The 22,956-nt window shown below is 40.5% G+C and overlaps 1 protein-coding gene across 4 annotated transcripts in view; it reads left to right on the top strand.

Moving 5' to 3' along the window:
• The window catches only part of DENND5B (DENN domain containing 5B), a gene marked incomplete at its 5' end in the record, with an annotated part of 211,739 nt that overhangs the window by 107,455 nt on the left and 81,328 nt on the right, over positions 1-22,956 (top strand). For all 4 annotated transcript variants that reach the window (XM_082665159.1, XM_082665158.1, XM_082665160.1 and 1 more), the window contains one exon: positions 1,959-2,625. In XM_082665159.1, coding sequence (XP_082521285.1) covers positions 1,959-2,625 — 667 coding nt within the window. The remainder of the gene's footprint in view (positions 1-1,958; positions 2,626-22,956) is intronic.

Raw genomic sequence — 22,956 nt, 5'->3', positions numbered from 1 at the left:
ATAGTGTATTGTTCCATGTGTGGTACTCTTGAATCGTTAAGGCTATTACGAGTCCTTGAGTAGTTTTCAATCTAGAGATGAAACAAAATTTGAGAAACTACTGTGTGTCATTATACAGTATACATATGTATACTATGGTGCAAGATTTTAACTACTTCATTCAACAGAGACTTTTTAGAGGAGAAGTGACATTTTAACGGCATTTATAGGATGAAAACACTATTTTTTATGGAAAAATAAAGGAAGTCCTCTTTAAGGTAGTATTTATATGGACACTTACAGGAAGTAAGGGAGTGTTTTGGGTATATATAGCTCTATAACAAACCATCCCAATGTTACTTAAGTGGCTTAAAACATAGGCTGGCAGGGGTTTTTTTTCCACAAAGGGCCAGATGGTAAATAGTTGAGCGTTGTGGGCCATGCAGTCTCTGTTGCAGTTATTCAGCTCTGCTGTTGTAGTGCAAAAGCAGCTGTGTAGACAGTGCTTAAATGGAGGAGCGTGATTGTGTTCCAATAAAATTTTATTTTCAAAAACAAGTGGCAGATTGGATTTGACCTCAGGGCTATAGTCTCTTGATTTAAAACAACAAAATCATCGTTTTGCTTACAGATCTGCAGTTTGAGTAGGGTTTGGCAGGGTAGCCCCTTTGCTCTACTGGATGTGAGTTAGGGTGGTTCCAGGCCGAGGACTGGGATTGTCTGAAGGCCCCCAGCAGAGTAAGTGAGCTGAAGAGCAGGTTTCAGTTCCCCAGAACCTCACATTCTGTCTTCTGGGCTTTTGCACGTGCCCTCTCTGCCTTCTCTTCATCTCACTAACACCTATACACACCTATACTTATCCTCAGGTCTCCGCTTGGGCTTCCTTCATTTTTTCCCCTGGTGGCTTCCTCTTTTCTCATTTATGTCCTCCTGCTGTGTTTTTTCCTAGCAGCCTATATTTACCCTATCGTAGCACTTCCAATACTTTATAATTTTTTTTTAATAATTTTTTAATCATCTGTCCTCCTTACTGGACTGGAAGCTTCAGAGGAGCAGGAACTGTGTCTTTCTCACCATTGTATCACCATCACAGGGCCTAGCTCAGAAAGGCACTTAATAAGTGTTTGTTCACAGTTTGGATGAAGGACATGTAACTCTTAAGTGAATTACATCTTTTTGGTGATGTGGGGATTTGGGAGAACTTCTAAGTTTTACACCAGATCGACTATTAAATCTGAAAAAAAATGTCATAATGTATGGTAAAATTATTTCTATGCAGAAAGTATATTGTAATACAAAAGTAGAAAGGAATAATAGAAAAGTTAATAATGATCATTATTTTAGGATAGTTGAATTACAAGTCCTGTTTTCCTTAGTGTATTTCACATTTTCTGTAATTTGTTTAAAATGTTTTAAAGACTTGATTTTATTTTCTTGTGCTTTGTAAGTATCTTAAATATAGCATCTTTAATTCCTCATGTAATTTTATTCCCAAGTTTGACTCAATCCTGGGTAGTTCCCAAGACCTGGGACATGGTCTCTGCTGGAAATAATCTAAAATGTCTTGTTTCTGCCCTTCTGCTTCAGTAAATAAAAAATCATTTAATTTTCAAAGCTTATTTTCCTAAGGATAATATTGTTCAAAATGATACAAAAATGATACTGTTGTTTTTATTATTCTATGTTTAACTTTTTTTCCATTTATCAAATGAGCCTTCACCTGTCTGTATTCCTCTGAGACATTATCAACATTACTCTAAAAATAGTCCTTAAATACTAAATATTTGTGAAGTGCCCTTGCATATTTTGTCTTCAAGTCACTGATGCAGCAAATGTTGTAGATAAAGAAACCGAGGCTCAGAGAAGTTACATGACTTACTGAAGGTCACAAGCTCAGATGGAGCTTCACAAACATTTTTTTCTGGTTTGAAGTTGTTTGTGTACTGCCTTCTGATGCTTTTCTTCTCCTTCCTCCACAGTTGTGCATGCCTAAAGGACTATCTTTCAGAACACAAACTGACAATAAAGACCCTCAGTTCCACTCATTTATAATTACCCGGGAAGATGGTTCTCGTACCTACGGTTTTGTTCTCACTTTTTATGAAGAAGTTACAAGTAAGCAAATCTGCACAGCAATGCAGACGCTCTACCAGATGCACAACGCAGAGCATTACAGCAGCTTGTACGCGTCATCCTCCTGCAGCATGGACTCACTGGCAAGCAGTATTGACGAGGGAGATACAACTTCCCTTTTGAAACTCCAGCGATACAACTCTTATGACATCAGCAGAGACACCCTGTATGTTTCAAAAAGTATATGTTTGATCACACCGCTGCCTTTCATGCAGGCCTGCAAGAAATTCCTTATTCAGCTTTACAAGGCAGTTACCTCACAGCAGCCACCACCCTTGCCGCTTGAGAGCTACATCCATAATATTCTCTATGAGGTGCCCCTTCCTCCTCCAGGGAGATCACTGAAATTTTATGGTGTTTATGAACCCGTCATCTGTCAGAGGCCGGGCCCCAGTGAACTTCCTCTCTCCGATTACCCGCTCCGAGAGGTCTTCGAGCTCCTGGGCCTGGAGAACTTGGTACAGGTGTTTACCTGTGTTCTTTTAGAGATGCAGATCCTTCTCTACTCACAAGGTAGGTCTGCCCTAGCTTTTAGGTCTCCCAAAAGCAAGTACTTATGCTCTCAACTACTGGGGTATATTACTAGAACCAAATAATTAATGGTCCGAAGTCTCTTCTGTCTCGTGGAAAGGAGAGGGTTTTAGGTAGGACCAGAGGCTGAGAGGTTACTTCTCTTTTGGATGGCAGTGGCTGTAGAGAAAAAAAGGGAAGGAATATAAAAGCATTAACTTGGCTGACTTGAGTGTATTTGTTTTTTAATGGAAGTAGCCCTTTTTTTCCCTGATAATAAACATAATCATCATAAAAGAAACATATTTCTTTTTATAATGAAAGTGAGAGAATCCTCTTACTACCGGGAACATGTAGACTTCTCATTTTTTTACAGGATAGTAAAAGTTCACATCAAGACTCAGCTGACATTGGAAAGGGTTAAACGAAATCGTTGACCCTGCGGTTTCCTAAGGCGATCAACTTTGGATGGGTTGATTTCATGTAGTGAGAGAAAGGGGTACAGGCGTGTGGAACAGACACGATTCTCCTAGGTCTAATAATTCCACCAAAATTATGTGGGGTTTTTTTGTTTTGTTTTTAATCCCAAAGGAAGTTATCTTTGTGATATTTTTCATTCAAAATTCTCCCAAAACATACTTACAAAACTAGCAGAATTTGGGTTTTATTTTACCAGTGCATCTGTGATGACTAACTTTGAGCCTAGACTAGAGCACTGGTTCTAGTCTGAACGTGAATTTGCAGAGGAAATAGAGATGCTGTGGGTTTTTTGTTTGTTTGTTTTTGTTTTTTTGCGGTACACGGGCCTCTCACTGTTGTGGCCTCTCCTGTTGCAGAGCACAGGCTCCGGACGCACAGGCTCAGCGGCCATGGCTCACGGGCCCAGCCGCTCTGTGGCATGTGGGATCTTCCCGGACCGGGGCACGAACCTGTGTCCCCTGCATCGGCAGGCAGACTCTCAACCACTGTGCCACCAGGGAAGCCCGAGATGCTGTGTTTTAATGGATAGTGAATTGAAGGAAAATATAAAATGGTACCTGTGCCTTGATGGGTCTTTTGAAAAATGTGGCACAAATATTGGGTTAGCATTTTGCTAACTTGTACTTAGGCTGACGGAATTGTAGTGCAGTCTCCTGACTGTTGCTGTCAAGCTTATTTTACCAGTTTCCTTTTTTTCTTTTCTATTTTAAATTATAAATGAGGCTGAGCCAAGTAGGCTATATTTGTACTTCCCCATCTTGTGTGTATGTTGACACTGTTTGTGTGTTGACAGCCCTTCATGAGGTTGTATTTTCTTCAGTTTATCCTACATAACGTTCTCTGATAATGTGTTCCAGTGACTCAATTTTTGTTGTCAGGAAGTTCTTCTCTAATGACTAATCTAAATTCTTTCCTGTCCTCGTGCTCTCACTTTCTTAGTGCTGGTCATTACCACAGATCACCCTTTTGTATCTGAAAGATTTAATGTTAAGTAATTCTTTCTTCTTTTCTGCGTCTTCCTGTCTTGCTTTTTTCCCTGAAGGGGATAGGGGTTGGAGAGTTGCTTGTTGGGGCAGGGGCTTGAAGCTTAATACCCTCAGGTATATTAGCTTATTAGTAAAAAGAATTTAAATCCTAGATTTTCAAGAGATCTTCCCAGTCATTTAGTTCCGTTTCCTAATGTTCTGCCTAGAGAAGCAGTTTGGGGCAGAAAGAATATTGGTTTTTGAAGTGATAACAATCATGGGTTCAAATCTCTGTTCTGTCACTTACTATCTGTAACCTTGGACAAGTTACATAATCTTCCTGAGTGTCAATCAGTTCATCTTTATGGGGATAACAGGTTTTTTCCTTCTTCTCTCACTGATTTATTGTGAGAAAGTAAGAAACCTGTGCTGACTAAATGATAGCCCATGTTGTTGTAATTATTATCAGTTTTATTAGCCCTACATAATCCTCTATAAAATTATGCACATCTTAAGTTGTGAGGATCTGACATATTATTGCATTCAAAGTATAACTTTGTTAAATTAAATAGTCAAGGCATTTGTTTCAGGGTTGAGAACTTAATAAATGTTCTCTTATACTGAATGTCATGCTTCTTAAAGAAAAAAGCCCTTAGTTATCACACTTCCTGTTTTAAATAGCACTTTATGTCTCTGTGCTCGTGGTCTGTCTTGAGCTCTCATCTTTCTTCTCAGCTAGATTAGCTTGTCGCATTTAGTTTATGGAGTCTGTTGAAAAGTTATAGTTAATTAATATCTACGTATTAATTTCAGTTTCAAATTAAGAAGACTGAATATTTATGAGCATGTTTTTGTACTCAAATGAGTATTTTTTGGTAACTTGGTCTTTTATGCTGAACACAAGAGTGAATCTTGAGATTGTAGAACTCTCATCATACATATATTTTTAAAGTGTCATACAAAAAGAAGGCTCATAAAGTAATTTTCTAATCATTCACAGAAATCACTCTATATTAGGAATTGTACTATTAAAGTGCCTTGTACATTTTGGTCTTTTTGCCCCCTGCATTTAATCCTCTCAACAATGAGTTAGTACTGCACATGCTTTTATGAAGGAGGAAATTGACGCTCAGGGAAGCTTAGTAACTTACCCAAGATCACACAGCTATTAGGTAACGTGGTGGAGCTGAGAATGGGCTTGGATCGGTCTTTATCCAGAACACTTACCCATATGTTAGCTGTATTGGACACTGGACTTAACCTTTCCTTATCTGTCTCAGTATTTATTTTAAAATTATAAACTCACCTCTGAGGGTCTTTTGTAAAGGTACCATGTTAAATAATTGTAGATTATCTGTGTAAATGCAAATTTTAACAATGGCAACTGTCTCTCCCATTAGAGAAAGAAGGGAATGAATTAAGTGTTGTTATATTGATTTGTACTCTGGTGCCATTCTTCATTTCTCCTGACTGTGTTAAGGGGTTTTAATAACATCTGACACTTCATTTCTTGTTCACTAATGCCATAAAATTTAAAAACATTGCAAGTCTTGAACAATTACCATGAAAACCCAAAAAGAATAAAAGTAGATGGATTTCAGTGATGAAAATGTCCTTCTAGACTGATTTGAAATTCTTGTCCACAGCCCTTTTTTTTCTTTATTTTTAAAAAAATGCTGCTGCACACATTCCTGGGCCCTGTTTGTTTGTTTGTTTGTTGGCTGCGTTGGTCTTAGTTGCAGCATGTGAGATCTTCGTTGCGCACATGGGCTCCTCTCTAGTTGCGGCACGTGGGCTTCTTTCTAGTTGTGGCATGCGGTTTTTCTCTCTCTAGTTGTGGCATGTGGGCTCCAGGGTGCGTAGGCTCTGTAGTTGTGGTGCATGGGCTCTGTAGTTTGCAGCACGCAGCTCTCTAGTTGAGGCGCCTGGGCTCAGTAGTTGTGGTGTGCGGGCTCAGTTGCCCTGCAGCATGGATCGAACCTGAGTCCCCCCTGCATTGGAAGGCGGATTCTTTACAACTGGACCACCAGGGAAGTCCCCCACAGCCCATTTAAATCTATCCAGTCTGGGGACTTCTCCAGTGACGCAGTGGTTAAGAATCCACCTGCCAATGCAGAGGACACGCGTTCGAGCCCTGGTCCGGGAAAATCCCACATGCCGCAGAGCAACTAAGCCCGTGTGCCACAACTACTGAAGCCCGCGTGCCTAGATCCTGTGCTCCGCAACAAGAGAGGCCACCGCAGTGAGAAGCTCGCACACCACAATGAAGCGTAGCCCTCGATCACCACAACTAGAGAAAGTCCACACACAGCAACGAAGACCTAATACAGCCAAAGATAAATAAAAGTAAATAAATTTTAAAAAAATCTATCCAGTCTGTTATTTAGAGAGTGTGTACATCACAGTCACTTTGCAGTGGTAACTGGCTAGAAATTTTAAGCAGGGAATGAACCCAAGAGGTAAAGGCTCTTTTCTAGAACCCCAGATCAGAAAAGAGTACTTTTCTTCTGCGGCCTAGAAATACTTGGAGCAAGAGAGTGGGAAGATTGGAGTCTGATCATCTTTTCAGAGGAATAGTGGAGGAATAAAAGGGGAATTTAAAACCAGGGTCCAACTTCTGATACCAATAATTAAGATCTCAGGAACATTTTTGGATCCTTGCTTATTACCTTCTTTGACTCTTCACGATGGAAATAAGCAGTTACCCACAGCCCACGCTGCACTGCCTGCCTGGGAGCCTTCACAGTACTCCTCTCCCTTCCCCTCCCTTTGTAAGTTGTACATGAATTAACCTTGTCAGAAAGTAGAAGCTGCTTGAAGTTTTCTTGAAGAAGTTGGGAGCCTTGTAAACACAAATTGCTAGTCATGCTCAACTAAACATTATAGCTTATTGGTTATGGAGTTGATAAATCATAAAGTCAAACTTGATATTTTGATGGCAGAAACTGGGTTCCCATGACCTGTATCCAAAAAGCATTAGAATTTTAACAGCTTTGGCCAATATTTTTATAATACTAGTTTTACTTTGTGATAAACAAAAACTTAATATTAAGACATTTTTCTTAATAAGTTTTCATTATATATTCAAGAAGCTAATCCTTGGTCAGTTATATGAGAAGCACATGTCTCCTTCCAGTTCGTGGCTGTTAATTTTCTTTTAGGGATCTTTTGATGAATTAAGATACTCTTAATCATAAATTCTCATTTACAAATCTTTCTTATGACTTAACTTTCTGTTCTATTTAAGAAATGCTTCTCTATTCTGAGTTTGTAAAAATAGTCTACATTTTTTTCCTAAATGTTTTTAAGTTATATTTAGCATCTCTAAGAAATTGATTTTTGTTTATGTTATGAGGAAGAGATCAAATTTAATATTTTAGAAATATCTGTAATTAGTTATTCTATACTAGTTATTAGATAGACCATTCTTCCTCCCTCTGATCTGCAGTGCCACTTCAGTCATGTATAGTTCCTGTATGTGAAGTTCCTCTATGTATTTCTGGGCATTCAGTTTATTCTGCTAGTTTTTCTGTCCCTGTAGTAAATCACGCTGTTGTAATTACTATAGCTTTAAAGTAAGTCTTGGTATCTTATAGGACAGTTCTCTTCACCACCTTCTTTTTACTGAAATTTCATTGAATGTAGTTTTGAGACAATTAACGTATTTAGAATGTTGAGTCTCCCCTCCATGAAAATGATGTAATCTCTCCATTTATAAGGGCTTTCTTTAATGTCTTTAGGTAGTTTTATAATAGCAAAGTAGGTGATAATGTGCAAATAATGATGGTTTTATTTCTTCTTTTCCAGTCTTTGTCACCTTTATTTCTTTTGCTTGCCTTTTAGTACTAACTAGGCTTTTCAGTACAGTATAGAATGGAATTGATAATAACAGGCATCCTTGTCTTTTTCCTGATGTTAAAAAGAATGCTTTTAATGCTTCACTGTTAAGATGCTGGCATAGTACCTGTCCCTTTGGCATTACTGCTTAGTTCAGTCTATCATCCTACTGCATGAAAATGTCTCCCAGAGCAAGGCCACTGAGGTTTGCAGGGTTCCAGTACAATACATCTTCTCAGGTTCCAACTGCAGCAATATACGGCTTCCCCCTTTCAAGGCATCCGGTATAACTGAGCTAAGAGACAATGTCATCTCTTGCCCCGAGCCTCTTTCAGGGTGTTAATGTAATATTGGATTTCTCTTATTACCTACCATAACTCATTTATTTACTCCTTTACCCTTAACTACTATTCCTCCTTCTTTCCATTTATACCCAAACTTTTCCACCTTTGGAAGGGACATTAGGTTCAGCCACAGCGCTGGTTTAGATTGCAGGCAGCAATAGTAGTCTAGCAAGTACCTCCGCCTCAGTTCACTACCATTCATATTAGGGTAAGGTTACATAGGTACAGAACTAGTGGGCTGTTTTTACCTCCAGGCATTATAGCTGCATTCACTGTTAACCCCCATTTTGCCAGATGGGGTGAAGGCACAGCCCACCCCAGCAGGCTCTTAGGAATTCTGACATAAAGGTTTAAAAATAGAGTTTCATCCCTGCTTCTGGCACTTGTAGCTGTAGTCCTGGTCCGGCATCAGGTAGGAAAAACAAAGCTGAGATGATGTGGGGAAGAAAATAAAAAGTATATTGTCATACCAGCATCCTTACTCCTTAGGAAGAATTGTAGTCATACCAGCATCCATCTCTATCCCCTTTTCCCCAGATCCACCAGAAGAACAGAGGTATCTATCTAGTGGGGACTCTCCCTTAGGCCCCCTTATGTTGAATGTGAGCACACACTTGTGAACGCATGAAAGTCAGCCCTTTATGCTTTTATCTCACACATTTTAGACAGCAGATGTTTCAACTGCCTGTTCTAATTCTCAATTAAACCATTACTGTGAGGGTGATAAGCAACATCATATATCCATTTGATGTGGTATCTTTTCACCCACTGTTGGACACTGTGTGCTGTGAAGCGTGTTGTGTCCCATAGCCTGAAGATGTGTAACTTGACGGCCCACATTGGTAGAGTATCTTCTGTTCCAATCCTCTAATAGTATTTTAAGCATCTACTGCCTCATATGCAAAGCCCAGTCTGAAGTGTCTATTCCTGGTAGGACCCATTTATAGCCCCCCCCACCAGGGCTGCTGGCATTAATCCAGTGTAGTCTGCTTGCTGGCTGTGTGTAGTAGGGCCTTCCCCCCCGGGGAGTCTTCCCCACAGCCATCTGCATCCTCTGTCTCTCCTGTTGGCAGACAAAACAGTTCTTGTTGGCAATTTGTGCCTCAGAGGGTATAAGAGGATTATGTCTAGATTCAGCCCATCTCTGCATTGCTGCAGTCCCCCAGGTGGCCACGTGAAGGGAGTGTACCAAAAGGTCCACTTGGTGGTTACATCACCTCCCAAACCTGAAAGTGGGTTCTTCTGATGGGCATTAACATGTTCTACTTTAAAGTGGCCCATAAATTCCCAGAGGGATTTCCATATGGCTGCACCTTATACAGGCATCCTTTTAATAGTCCAGTTTTCCGTTGCCCATGGGTCAGTAAAAACCCAAGCATGTGGGCTTTACCATTGTTCAGTTCTTCCATCACTGCTAGGAAAACAGCATGTAAGTCAGCCCACTGAGCCCATCTGTGTTTACCTTCTTTGATCAGAGTGGTGGCCATTCACCTTGGAACTGTCATACATAAACCAAGCATCTCTTTGTTGGTCAGTTGAGAGATATTTATACTGTCCAAGTGACAACAGAATCTCGCAACTCCTCACTCAGTTCCAGAGTCAGTCCTCTGGGAAAAGAGGCTCCTCATTGTATCTCCTCCTTGCCTTCTCCTCATAACGAGATCCTCTATAAACAATCTCCATTTAATTATGGAACTCTTCTGTGCACTGCCTTCCTCATTAGAGTGTTTTTCTGACATTACCCAAGACATCATGGGTATCTTGGGTTTCAAGATTATTTTGTCTTCCAGTCGTAGGGGCAGTTTAGACTAACGTTCAACAGCAGGCTAGTAATTGCCTCTCAAATGGAAATGCTCCAGTTTGTCATCCCAGTAGTTGTCACTGGGAGGTGCTCACAGGCTTTTGCCGTAAGCCCCAGTCTGCGCTCTATGTAAGGCTCCTGTACAGAGTTTGTCTGCCAGGCTCCAGCTTCTTGTCTATAACACTGTGTGGGCTCCAGCAGTCTTATTCCCATGTAGCATGATGTCTAATTAATATTGCTTGGATTGGAGAGCGAGTGACATGCCATCTGTTTTACTTTGGGGGGAGGTGTTCCCCATTTAGACATAGTATCCATTCCCATAAACCATTCAGGTAAGCCTGTTTAAACATTCCAGTTTTCACCCAAACTTCCACCTTCATCAGTCAACCTTAACTTTTTTCATATTCTCTCAATCTAATTGTAGCCTGCGTTAAGACTTCACCAAAGGGTTTTGGTATCACAGTGCATGAGGTCCCATCCCAGTAAAGGACTCCTAGAAACTTCTCCACTCCCTGACCATTTTAGCCAGCAGGGGGTTTGAGCCAAGATTAATCTGCCTGACTATTGCCCCAGGTTATGTCAGGTCTGGTTTCTCATTATAATCATTGCTTTCCCGTGTCTTACATTTCTCCAAACTAGGGTAAACAAACTCAACTTGCTTAGAGCCCTTTATGTAGGGGGTCCAGCAGGGGTCCCTTTGATCCACCCAGTCTCAGATAGTACTGTATTAAGACCTTTATTTCAACCCCATCAATGTCAATGTCCATTTTATTCATCCCATTTCTTTTTTTTTAATCTTTCTATTTTTAAGATTTTAAAAAATTTATTTATATATTTCTTCCTTCCTCCCTCCCTCCCTCCCTTCATTTTTGACCGCGTTGGGTCTTCGTTACTGCACGGGCTTTCTCTAGTTGCGGTGAGTGGGGGCTACTCTTTGTTGCGGTGCGCGGGCTTCTCATTGCAGTGGCTTCTCTTGTTGCGGAGCACGGGCTCTAGGCACGTGGGCTTCAGTAGTTGTGGCTCGCGGGCTCTAGAGCTCAGGCTCACTAGTTGTGGCGCACAGGCTTAGTTGCTCCACGGCATGTGAGATCTTCCCGGACCAGGGCTTGAACCTGTGTCCCCTGCATTCGTCGCATTTCTTAATAACCATCCACAGATTTCCATCCTGCTGGGATGAGTCTCTTGACACCCTTCTTTCTTTTTCCTCTTTCCCCCTTCTATCAACATTTGCTTTATTCACTCAGTTTCTTAATAATTGTTTAAAAATTTCCACCATGCTGGGATGAGTCCCTTGACTCTTTCCTCTGCCTCTCCACATTTTCTTTTAAATTAATATAGTGTTTTTATTAGCATCTGCTAAGATTCATGAGGGGAAGCTGAGACAGGCTTCTCTGACTCTAAGGTTACATGGGCTGCTAATGCAGAAGGGGCCCACAGTATTTACCATGACCTGAGTAATGGACATTTTCAGTTGTGAATATACTAGTTATAACACCAATCCCACATGGCTTACATATGAATAATAAGGGGTGAATTCATCTGGGGTGTTCCACTTGACATTTTTAAGGGGAGTCAGGTAGTCCCCCTTCTTTGAATAAACACTTTACAGCAGTTTTTATCCAGTGCACCAGGCTGGCTGCTCCCTCAGGAGTAACCTGCTCTGTGTCTGTATCATGGATAGCCATCTGTAGTTGTCCCATAGTTAGCTCTGGGTCCTGCACCAACCCTTCCACTCTGCAGCATTTAAAAATGAATATACTGCTCCAGGGACTTCTCTGGTTGTCCAGTGGTAAAGAATCCACCTTATAATCCAGGGGACACAGGTTTGATCCCTGGTCAGGGAACTAAGATCCCACATGCTGTGGGGCAACTAAGCCCGCGTGCCACAATTACTGAGCTTGCGTGCCTCAACTAGAGAGCCCGCGTGTTGCAAACTACAGAGCCCACATGCTCTGGAACCCGTGTGCCACAACTACAGAGTCCACTGTCCCTGGAGCCTGCACACCACAACTAGAGAAGAGAAAACCCGCACGCCACAACTAGAGAGAAGCCCATACACCACAACAAAGAGCCCATGTGCCGCAACAAAAGATCCCACATGCCTCAAGGAAGATGCTGCGTGCCACAACTAAGACCCAACGCAGCCAAAATTAAAATAAATAAAATAATAAATCTTAAAAAATAAAAATGAATATACTGCTCCTAAATTTCTCTCTGTCCTTTTTAGTAAAGCTTCTTCAGGAAGCTGGTGATGCCAACCTCCAAAGTGAGACAGCTCCTTCACACTGAGCCCCGTGGTCTCAGTAGTTTCTTGGTTTTGCCCTTCCCAACCCCACACATGAACTTTGGTGACCAGCAGTCTTGAGGTGCTCTTTGTTGTCCCTGAATAACTTTTCATTTTGGGGGGCAGCTTTGAAGCTAGTTGGCCCAGCATCAAAATCTGACCCAGCACTCTCTTTTAATTTCATTTTAGCTATTATAACTAATAATAATCAAGGGATTGTATATTTCACTTTTCTCTTATTGGTTTGTATTTCTTTATGCATCCGTTGAAACAATTCCCCAGGAGTTAGGTCCATCAATAAATTCCATCGATAACTTTTACCTTCAGTCATTTATCTCAGCATAGCTGCTGCCCTACACCATGATTGATCATGTGGCCACCCAGGAGTCAAAGGTTCCTCATACCCTGCCCTGTTGCTCATCCTTTCACTTCCTAAACTACATGCTTCTGTGAGCCTGTGTCATTCTACTGAATTCCACATTTTATGACACTAAATGAGAGCTACTTTCCTCCCTGACATCCATCAGATCTGATACCAGCAATTTAGTTCACTTCTGACACGAACAACCTGGAGTTAACATCAGATTCCACAGGTTTAAGGGTTTGATCCTGCAAGACTACCCTCACTTCAGGCACCAGCCACAAATAGGGTGCCCAGGCTACCCACATTTCTGCCCAGCCAACTACGAATTCAGGATTTCCCACGACCCCACTTTCGGGGGGGGGAGATTTTCCCACAAACCCACTAGAACGACTCACAGAACTCAGGAAAGCACTTTACTTACTGTCACCGTTTACTATAAAGGATACAACTCAGGAACACCCAAATGGAAGACATGTATAGCAGAATGTATGGGGGGGGGAAGGACACAGAGCTTCCGTGTCCCTCAGGCACATCATCCTCCTGGCACCTCAGTGTGTTCACCAACCTAGAAGTGCCTCTATTTCTTCTTGAATCAATTTTTGTTCATTTCTGTTTTCTCTAGGAATAATTTTCTTAGCTTTCAGTTTATTGACATAAAGTCTTAATATTTCTTTATCTTCTTAATATCTGCTGTGTCTGTAGTTTTGTCCCCGTTTTCATCCCTAATACTATTTATTTATGCCTTCTCTCTTTTTCCCTTGGTTGTTTTTCCATAAAGTGTGTCAATTATGTTACTCTTTTTTTTTTTTAACATCTTTATTGGAGTATAACTGCTTTACAATGTTGTGTTAGTTTCTGCTGTATAACAAAGCGAATCAGCTATACATATATCCCCATATCCCCTCCCTCTTGCGTCTCCTTCCCACCCTACCTATCCTACCCCTCTAGGTGGTCCATATATATGGGATCCATATATATAGGTTAGCATACGGTATTTGTTTTTCTCTTTCTGATTCACTTCACTCTGTATGACAGACTCTAGGTCCATCCACCTCACTACAAATAACTCAGTTTCGTTTCTTTTTATGGCTGAGTAATATTCCATCGTATATATGTGCCACATCTTCTTTCTCCATTCATCTGTCAATGGACACTTAAGTTGCTTCCATGTCCTGGCTGTTGTAAATAGTGCTGCAGTGAACAATGTGGTATATGACTCCTTTTGAATCATGGTTTTCTCAGGGTATATGCCCAGTAGTGGTATTGCTGGGTCATATGGTAGTTCTATTTTTAGTTTTTTAAGGAACCTCCATACTGTTCTCCGTAGTGGCTGTATCAATTTACATTCCTGCCAACAGTGCAAGAGGGTTCCCTTTTCTCCACACCCTCTCCAGCATTTATTGTTTGTAGATTTTTTGATGATGGCCATTCTGATTGGTGTGAGGTGATACACTGTGGTTTTGATTTGCATTTCTCTAATGATTAGTGATGTTGAGCATCCTTTCATGTGTTTGTTGGCAGTCTATATATCTTCTTTGGAGAAATGTCTATTTAGGTCTTCTGCGCATTTTTGGATTGGATTGTTTGTTTTTTTGATGTTGAGCTGCATGAGCTACTTGTATATTGGAGATTAGTCCTTTGTCAGTTACTTCGTTTGCAAATTTTTTCTCTTTTCTGAGGGTTGTCTTTTTGTGTTGTTTATGGTTTTCTTTGCTGTACAAAAGCTTTTAAGTTTCATTAGGTCCCATTTGTTTATTTTTATTTCCATTACCTCTCTAGGAGGTAGGTCAAAAAGGATCTTGCTGTGATTTATGTCATAGAGTGTTCTGCCTATGTTTTCCTCTAAGAGTTTTCCTCTTAGAGTTTCCTCTAAGTGTCTGGCCTTACATTTAGGTCTTTAATCCATTTTGAGTTTATTTTTGTGTATGGTGTTCGAAAGTGTTCTAATTTCATTCTTTTACATGTAGCTGTTCAGTTTTACCAGCACCACTTATTGAAGAGGCTGTCTTTTCTCCATTGTATATTCTTGCCTCATTTATCAGAGATAAGGTGACCATAGGTGCGTGGGTTTATCTCTGGGCTTTCTATCCTGTTCCATTGATCTATATTTCTGTTTTTGTTGCAGTACCATACTGTCTTGATTACTGTAGCTTTGTAGTATAGTCTGAGGTCAGGGAGCCAGATTCCTCTGGCTGCGTTTTTCTTTCTCAAGATTTTTTTGGCTATTTGGGGTCATTTGTGTTCCCAAACACACTGTGAAATTTTTTGTTATAGTTCTGTGAAAAATGTCATTGGTAGTTTGATGGGGATTGCATTGAATCTGTAGATTGCTTTGGGTAGTGTAGTCATTTTCACAATGTTGATTCTTCCAGTCCAGGAACGTGATATATCGCTCCATCTGTTTGTGTTGTTTTTAATTTCTTCATCAGTGTCTTATAGTTTTCTGCATACAGGTCTTTTGTCTCCTTAGGTAGGTTTATTCCTAGGTATTTTATTCTTTTTGTTGCAGTGGTAAATGCGAGTGTTTCCTTTATTTCTCTTAGAGATTTTTCATCATTAGTGTATAGGAATGCAAGAGATTTCTGTGCATTAATTTTGTATCCTGCAGCTTTACCAAATTCATTGATTAGCTCTAGTAGTTTTCTGGTGGCATTTTTAGGCTTCTCTATGTATAGTATCATGTCATCGGCAAACAGTGACAGTTTTACTTCTTCTTTTCCAATTTGTATTCCTTTTATTTCTTTTTCTTCCCTGATTGCTGTGGCTAGGACTTCCAAAACTATGTTGAATAATAATGGTGAGAGTGGACATCCTTGTCTTGTTCCTGATCTTAGAGGAAATCCTTTCATTTTTTCGCCATTGAGATAAATGTTTGCTGTGGGTTTGTCATATATGGCCTTTATTATGTTGAGATAGGTTCCCTCTATGCCCACTTTCTGGAGAGTTTTTATCATAAATGTGTGTTGAATTTTGTCAAAAGCTTTTTCTGCATCTATTGAGATGATCATATGGTTTTTATTCTTCAGTTTGTTAATATGGTCTATCACATTGATTGATTTGCGTATGTTGAAGAATCCTTGCATCCCTGGGATAAATCTCACTTGATCATGGTGTATGATCCTTTTAATGTGCTGTTGGATTCTGTTTGCTAGTATTTTGTTGAGGATTTTTGCATCTGTGTTCATCAGTGATATTGTCATGTAGTTTTCTTTTTTTGTGACATCTTTGTGTCATTTTGGTAACAGGGTGATGGTGGCCTCATAGAATGAGTTTGGGAGTTTTCCTCCCTCTGCTATATTTTGGAAGGGTTTGAGAAGGATAGGTGTTAGCTCTCCTCTAAATGTTTGATAGAATTCACCTGTGAAGCCATCTGGTCCTGGGCTTTTGTTTGTTGGAAAATTTTTAATCACAGTTTCAATTTCATTGCTTATGATTGGTCTGTTCATATTTTCCATTTCTTCCAGGTTGTCCATTTTATTGGCATAGAGTTGCTTGTAGTAATCTCTCATGATCCTTTGTATTTCTGCAGTGTCAGTTGTTACTTCTCCTTTTTCATTTCTAATTCTGTTGATTTAAGTCTTCTGCCTTTTTTTCTTGATGAGTCTGGCTAATAGTTTATCAGTTTTGTTTATCTTCTCAAAGAGCCAGCTTTTGGTTTAAGTGACCTTTGCTATTGTTTCCTTTATTTCTTTTTCATTTATTTCGGACCTGTTTTTTATGATTTCTTTCTTCTTCTAACGTTGGGGTTTTTTTGTTCTTCTTTGTCTGATTACTTTAGGTGTAAGGTTAGGTTATTTATTTGAGATGTTTCTAGTTTCTTGAGATAGGATTGTATTGCTATAAACTTCCCTCTTAGAACTGCTTTTGCTGCATCCCATAGGTTTTGGGTTGTCACGTTTTCATTGTCATTTGTTTCTAGGTACTTTTTGATTTCCTCTTTGATTTCTTCAGCGATCTCTTGGTTTTTTAGTAGCATATTGTTTAGCCTCCATGTGTTTGTATTTTTTAGTCTTTTTCCTGTAATTGATATCTAGTCTCATAGCATTTTGGTCAGAAGATACGTAATATGATTTCAATTTTCTTAAATTTACTGAGGCTTGATTTGTGACCCAAGATATGATCTATCCTGGAGAATGTTCCATGAGCAGTTGAGAAGAAAGTGTATTCTTTTGTTTTTGGATGGAGTGTCCTATAAGTATCATGTATGTCCATCTTGTTTAATGTGTCATTTAAAGCTTGTGTTTCCTTATTTATTTTCATTTTGGATGATCTGTCCATTGGTGAAAGTGGGTGTTAAAGTCCCCTACTATGATTGTGTTACTGTCAGTTTCCCCTTTGACGGCTGTTAGCCTTTGCCTTATGTGTTGAGGTGCTCCTATGTTGGGGGCATAAATATTTACAATTGTTATATCTTCTTCTTGGATTGATCCCTTGATCATTAAGTGGTGTCCTTCTCTGTGTCTTGTAATAGTCCTTATTTTAAAGTCCAGTTTGGGACTTCCCTGGTAGCACAGTGGTTAAGAATCTGCCTGCCAGTGCAGGGGATACGGTTTCAAGCCCTGGTCTGGGAAGATCCCACATGCCGCAGAGCAACTAAGCCAGTGTGCCTACAACTACTGAGCCGGTGATCTAGAGCCCGTGAGCCACAACTACTGAGCCTGTGTGCCACAACTACTGAAGCCTACACGCCTAGAGCCCATGCTCTGCAACAGTAGAGGCCACCGCAAAGAGAAGCTCGTCTGCCTCAACAATGAGTAGCCCCCACTCGCGGCAACTAAAGAAAGCCCATGTGCAGCAGCAACAAAGACCCAAAGAAGCCAAAAGTAAATAAATTATAAATAAATTTTAAAAATAAGAAAATAAAAAATAAAGTCTATTTTGTCTGATATGAGAATTGCTACTCCAGCTTTCTTTTGATTTCCATTTGCATGGAATATCTTTTTCCATCCCCTCACTTTCAGTCTGTATGTGTCCCTATGTCTGAAGTGGGTCTCTTGTAGACAGCATATATATGGGTCTTGTTTTTGTATCCGTTCAGCCAGTCTTTGTCTTTTGGTTGGAGCATTTAATCCATTTACATTTAAGGTAATTGTCGAGATGTATGTTCCTATTACCATTTTCTTAATTGTTTTGGGTTTGTTTTTGTATGTCTTTTCCTTCTCTTGTGTTTCCTGCCTAGAGAAGTTCCTTTAGCATTTGTTGTAAAGCTGGTTTGGTGGTGCTGAATTCTCTTAACTCTTGCTTGTCTGTAAAGGTTTTAATTTTCCATTGAATCTGAATGAGATCCTTGCTGGGTAGAGTAATCTTGGCTGTAGGTTTTTCCCTTTCATCACTTTAAAAGTATCCTACCACTGCCTTCTGGCTTGCAGAGTTTCTGCTGAAAGATCAGCTGTTAATCTTATGAGGGTTTCCTTGTATGTTATTTGTTGCTTTTCCCTTGCTGCTTTTAATATTTTTTCTTTGTATTTAATTTTTGATAGTTTCATTAATATGTGTCTTGACGTGTTTCTCCTTGGATTTATCCTGTATGGGACTCTCTGCACTTCCTAGATTTGACTTACTATTTCCTTCCCATGTTAGGCAAGTTTTCAACTATAGTCTCTTCACATATTTTTTCAGACCCTTTTTTTTTCTCTTCTTCTTCTGGGACCCCTATAATTCGAATGTTGGTGCGTTTAATGTTGTCCCAGAAGTCTCTGAGACTGTCCTCAAGCCTTTTCATTCTTTTTTCTTTATTCTGCTCTGTGACAGTTATTTCCACTATTTTATCTTCCAGGTCACTTATCTGTTCTTCTGCCTCAGTTATTCTGCTATTGGTTCCTTCTAGAGAACTTTTAATTTCATTTATTGTGTTGTCATCATTGTTTGTTTGCTCTTTAGTTCTTCTAGGTCCTTGTTAAATGTTTCTTGTATTTTCTCCATTCTATTTCCAAGATTTTGGATCATCTTTACTATCATTACTCTGAATTCTTTTTCAGGTAGACTGCCTATTTCCTCTTCATTTGTTTGGTCTGGTGGTTTTTTACCTTTCTCCTTCATCTCTGCATATTTCTCTGTCTTCTCATTTTGTTTAACTTACTGTGTTTGGGGTCTCCTTTTTGCAGGCTGCGTGTTCTTAGTTCCCATTGTTTTTCTTGTCTGCCCCCAGTGGGTGAGGTTGGTTCAGTGGGTTGTGTAGGCTTCCTGGTGGAGGAGACTGGTGCCTGTGTTCTGCTGGGTGGGACTGGATCTTATCTTTCTGACGGGCAGGGCTGCATCCATTGTTATGTTTTGGGGTGTCTGTGAACTTAGTATGATTTTAGGCAGCCTCTCTGCTAATGGGTGGGGTTGTGTTCCTGTCTTGCTAGTTGTTTGGCATGGGGCGTCCAGCACTGGTCATTGGGTTGAGCTGGGTCTTAGTGTTGAGCCAGAGATCTCTGGGAGAGCTCTCGCTGATTGATAATACGTGGGGCCACGAGGTCTGTGGTGGTCCAATGTCCTGAACTTGGCTCTCCCACCTCGGAGGCTCATGTCCGACACCCAGCTGGAGCACCAAGACCGTGTCAGCACACGGCTCAGAAGAAAAGGAAGAAAAGAAAAAAAAAAAATTAAAAAAAATAAAAAGAAAAATTAAAAGAAGAAAAAATAATAAAATAAAAAAAATTTTTAAATAAAAGAAGAAGAGAGCAACCAAACCGATAAAGAAATCCACCAATGATAACAAGCACTAATAACTAAACTAAGATAAACATAAAAATCAGAAACAAATCAGTCACAGACAGCAAACCCCAAGTCTACAGTTGCTCCCCAAATCTACCACCTCAATTTTGGGAACATTTGTTGTCTATTCAGGTATTCCACAGATGCAGGATTCATCAAGTTGATTGTGGGGATTTCATCCGCTGCTTCTGAGGCTGCACGTAGAAATTTCCCTTTCTCTTCTTTATTTGCATGGCTCCTGAGGTTCAGCTTTGGTTTTGGCCCCGCCTCTGCATGTAGGTCGCCCTCAGGCATCTGTTCCCCACCCAGACTGGAGGGGGTTAAAGCAGCGGCTGATTAGGGCTCTCTTGCCATCTCAGGCTGGGGAGAGGGAGAGGTATAGTAGTCATAATTGGAATGCGGGGTGGCCTATGGTGGCAGAGGCCGGCATGACATTGCAACAGCCTGAGGCACTCTGTGTATTCTCCTGGGCAAGTTGTCCCTAAATCTCGGGACCCTGACAGTGGCGTGCTGCACAGGCTCTGGGGGGGTTGGGAGGGGTTGTGGGTAGTGACCTGTGCTTGCACACAGGATTCTTGGTGGCAGCGGCAGCAGCATTAGCATTTCATGCCCGTCTTTGGGTCTGAACTGATAGGTGCAGCTTGCGCCCTTCTCTGGAGCTTGCTTAGGCAGTTCTCTGCCTTCTATGGGCACACAGGGAAGGAATCCCCTTTCCTAGCGCACCCCGAAACAATGGTCTCTTGCCTCTTCGGCAGGTCCAGACTTTTTCCTGGATTCCCTCCTGGCTAGCTGTGGTGCACTAGCCCCCCTTCAGGCTTTGTTCATGCAGCCAACCCCAGTCCTCTCCCTGCGATCTGACCACCAAAGCCCGAGCCTCAGCCCCCAATGCCCACCTGTCCTGGTGGGTGAGCAGACAAGTGTCTCAGGCTGGTGAGTGCTGGTCGGCACCGATCCTCTGTGCGGCAATTTCTCTGCTTTGCCCTCTGCACCCTGTTGCTGCGCTCTCTTCTGTGGTTCCGAAGCTTCCCCCCAACTGCCCATCCCACCCCCATCTCACGAAGGGGCTTCCTAGTGTGTGGAAACCTTTCCTCCTTCACAGCTCCCTCCCACTGGTGCAGATTCCGTCCCTATTGTTTTGTCTCTGTTTTTTCTTTTTTCTTTTGCCCTACCCAGGTATGTGGGGAGTTTCTTGCCTTTTGGGAGGTCTGAGGTCTTCTGCCAGCGTTCAGTAGGTGTTCTGTAGGAGTTGTTCCACATGTAGATGTATTTCTGATGTATTTGTGGAGAGGAAGGTGATCTCCGCGTCTTACTCCTCCTCCGTCTTGAAGGTCCCCCACTATGTTATTCTTTTTAAACTTTTACCTTTGTTTGTACTCTCTTTTTTATCTTTGTTTTCTGTTTTATTAATTTCTGGTTTTGTTTTTTACTTCCTTTGGACCCATCCCACCCCCAGTATTAGCATCTTAAGTATTTGAGTGTTAAGTTAGTTGCATCCCACAAGTCTTAGTATCTGGTATTTTCATTATTCAATTCTAAGAATTTTTAAATTTTCATTTATTTTGACCATTTGCCTTTCTCCCTCTTTTTTTTTCTTTTTTGCCTTCTTTTGAAATAATTGAAACGTTTTTTCTCATTGCAGTTTTTTTTTAATTTAATTATTGTAGGTGTTATATGCTCTGTTTCTCTTTATTAATGGCAAACTTTGAGATTTTAACATGAACACTCAGTGTTATGTTAATCGAAATCTTTAAAATACAGGTACTCTAAAAATGCTTTGACTCCTATCACCCCCATCATGGCTTACTTGTTATAGTTGTTCAAAATTTTGATAATCCCTCAAATTAGGTATATTTTATGTACTTGATTTTGCTTAAAATTACTCATAATTGCCATTTTAAAAAAGATTCACATTCGATTTTGTATCTTAGGTATTTCTTCTGGGATTAGTCTCCTTATTCCTAAAGTGTATCCTTACAAGTTCCTTAAATGAGGTGGCATTGTCTATTAGATTTCGTTCATCTGACAGTGTTTTAAATTTGTCCTTGTTTTTGAAAGATGGTTTCATTGGATATTAAATTCTATGTTGAAAGTTTGTTTTTCCTCTCCCTCTTTGCACATTATATTCTACTGTCTTTTGGTTTCCATTGTAGCCATTGAGAAGTCATTTATCACAATCACTCTAATTGTCATTCCTTGGCCAGAAATCTATTTTCATTCTGGCTATATATATGATTTTCTGTTTGTCTTTGGTGTCCTGTATTTTGACCGTGATTTATCTAAATGAGGGTTTCTTTATTTGTCCTGCTTGTGATTCATTGTGTTTCCTGAATTCTAGGGTTAATATTTTTCACGTGTTGGAAAATTCTTAACCATCTTTCTAAATTTTACTTGCATCTGTCTTTTTTCTTTTTTATCCTCCTGAACTTTAATTAAACGTGTTACTCTGTCTTGCTCAGTCTTCCATATCTCTCAACCTCTTTTTCTATCTCTTTGTCTCTGTGCTGTATTCTGGTTGATTTATCTCCCACCTTATAAATTCTCTTTTTATCCATGTTTAATCCATAGTTAACCCTTCCTTTGACATTTTAATTTCAGTGGTCCTATAAATAGTCTTACTCCTAATTCTTCCTTTAATTTCCTTAAACGTATTAAACATACACATTTTATATTCCTTCTCAGATAAATTCAATATCTCATGAGTTGAGGATTGAGGGTTTATTCCTCCAGGAAGGGTTTGTATTTTCTTTCACCAGGCACTTGAATTCACTGGCAACACAGGTTTACTTTAAGTTAAAATTCTCACTCTTAATCTTTCTTTGGGCCATACAGATAACATGAGAGCCCCCAAACATCCTTGAAAACCAGCCAGTAGGTAGGAATTCACAGGGAGGCTTTTTTCCCCCTTCCTCCCTGGGCCTCGGCCAGGGCCAGGACAGACTACTTTCCTTGGCAATACAGATTTTGGTTTTGTTTTTTTCCTTTCTACAGGTTTTTGCCCTTTTAGGTCTAGCTTTTTGCAAGAGGATCTACCATCTTAATTCCAGCCCTTCTTGGACTTTGTCCCTCAACATGCACAGAGGTAAAACCAAAGCTCTAGGCCACCTTAGATCAGTAAACACTCCAAAGACAGCCAGATGTTTGAGTTTTACCACACTGGACTCTTGCTCACATTTTGTTCCCAGCCTCCAATGACTTCCCTTATTTTTATTTTTTTTTAAATTTATTTATTTTATTTATTTATTTTTAACTGCATTGGGTCTTCATTGCTGCACACGGGCTTTCTGTAGTTGAGGCAAGCGGGGGCTACTCTTCGTTGCGGTGCACGGGCTTCTCATTGTGGTAGCTTCTCTTGCTGCGGAGCACAGGCTCTAGGCATGCGGGATTCAGTAGTTGTGGCTTGCAGGCTCTAGAATGCAGGCTCAGTAGTGGTGCACAGGCTTAGTTGCTACGCGGCATGTGGGATCTTCCCAGACCAGGGCTCGAACCCGTGTCCCCTGCATTGGCAGGCAGATTCTTAACCACTGCGCCACCAGGGAAGCCCCAACTTCCCTTATTTTTTT

The sequence above is a fragment of the Grampus griseus genome (assembly GCF_964374135.1).
Source record: "Grampus griseus genome assembly, chromosome: 11".
NCBI lineage: Eukaryota > Metazoa > Chordata > Mammalia > Artiodactyla > Delphinidae > Grampus > Grampus griseus.
Note: the sequence above shows the minus strand (reverse complement) of the source record. Positions and strands in the feature narration are given on the sequence as shown.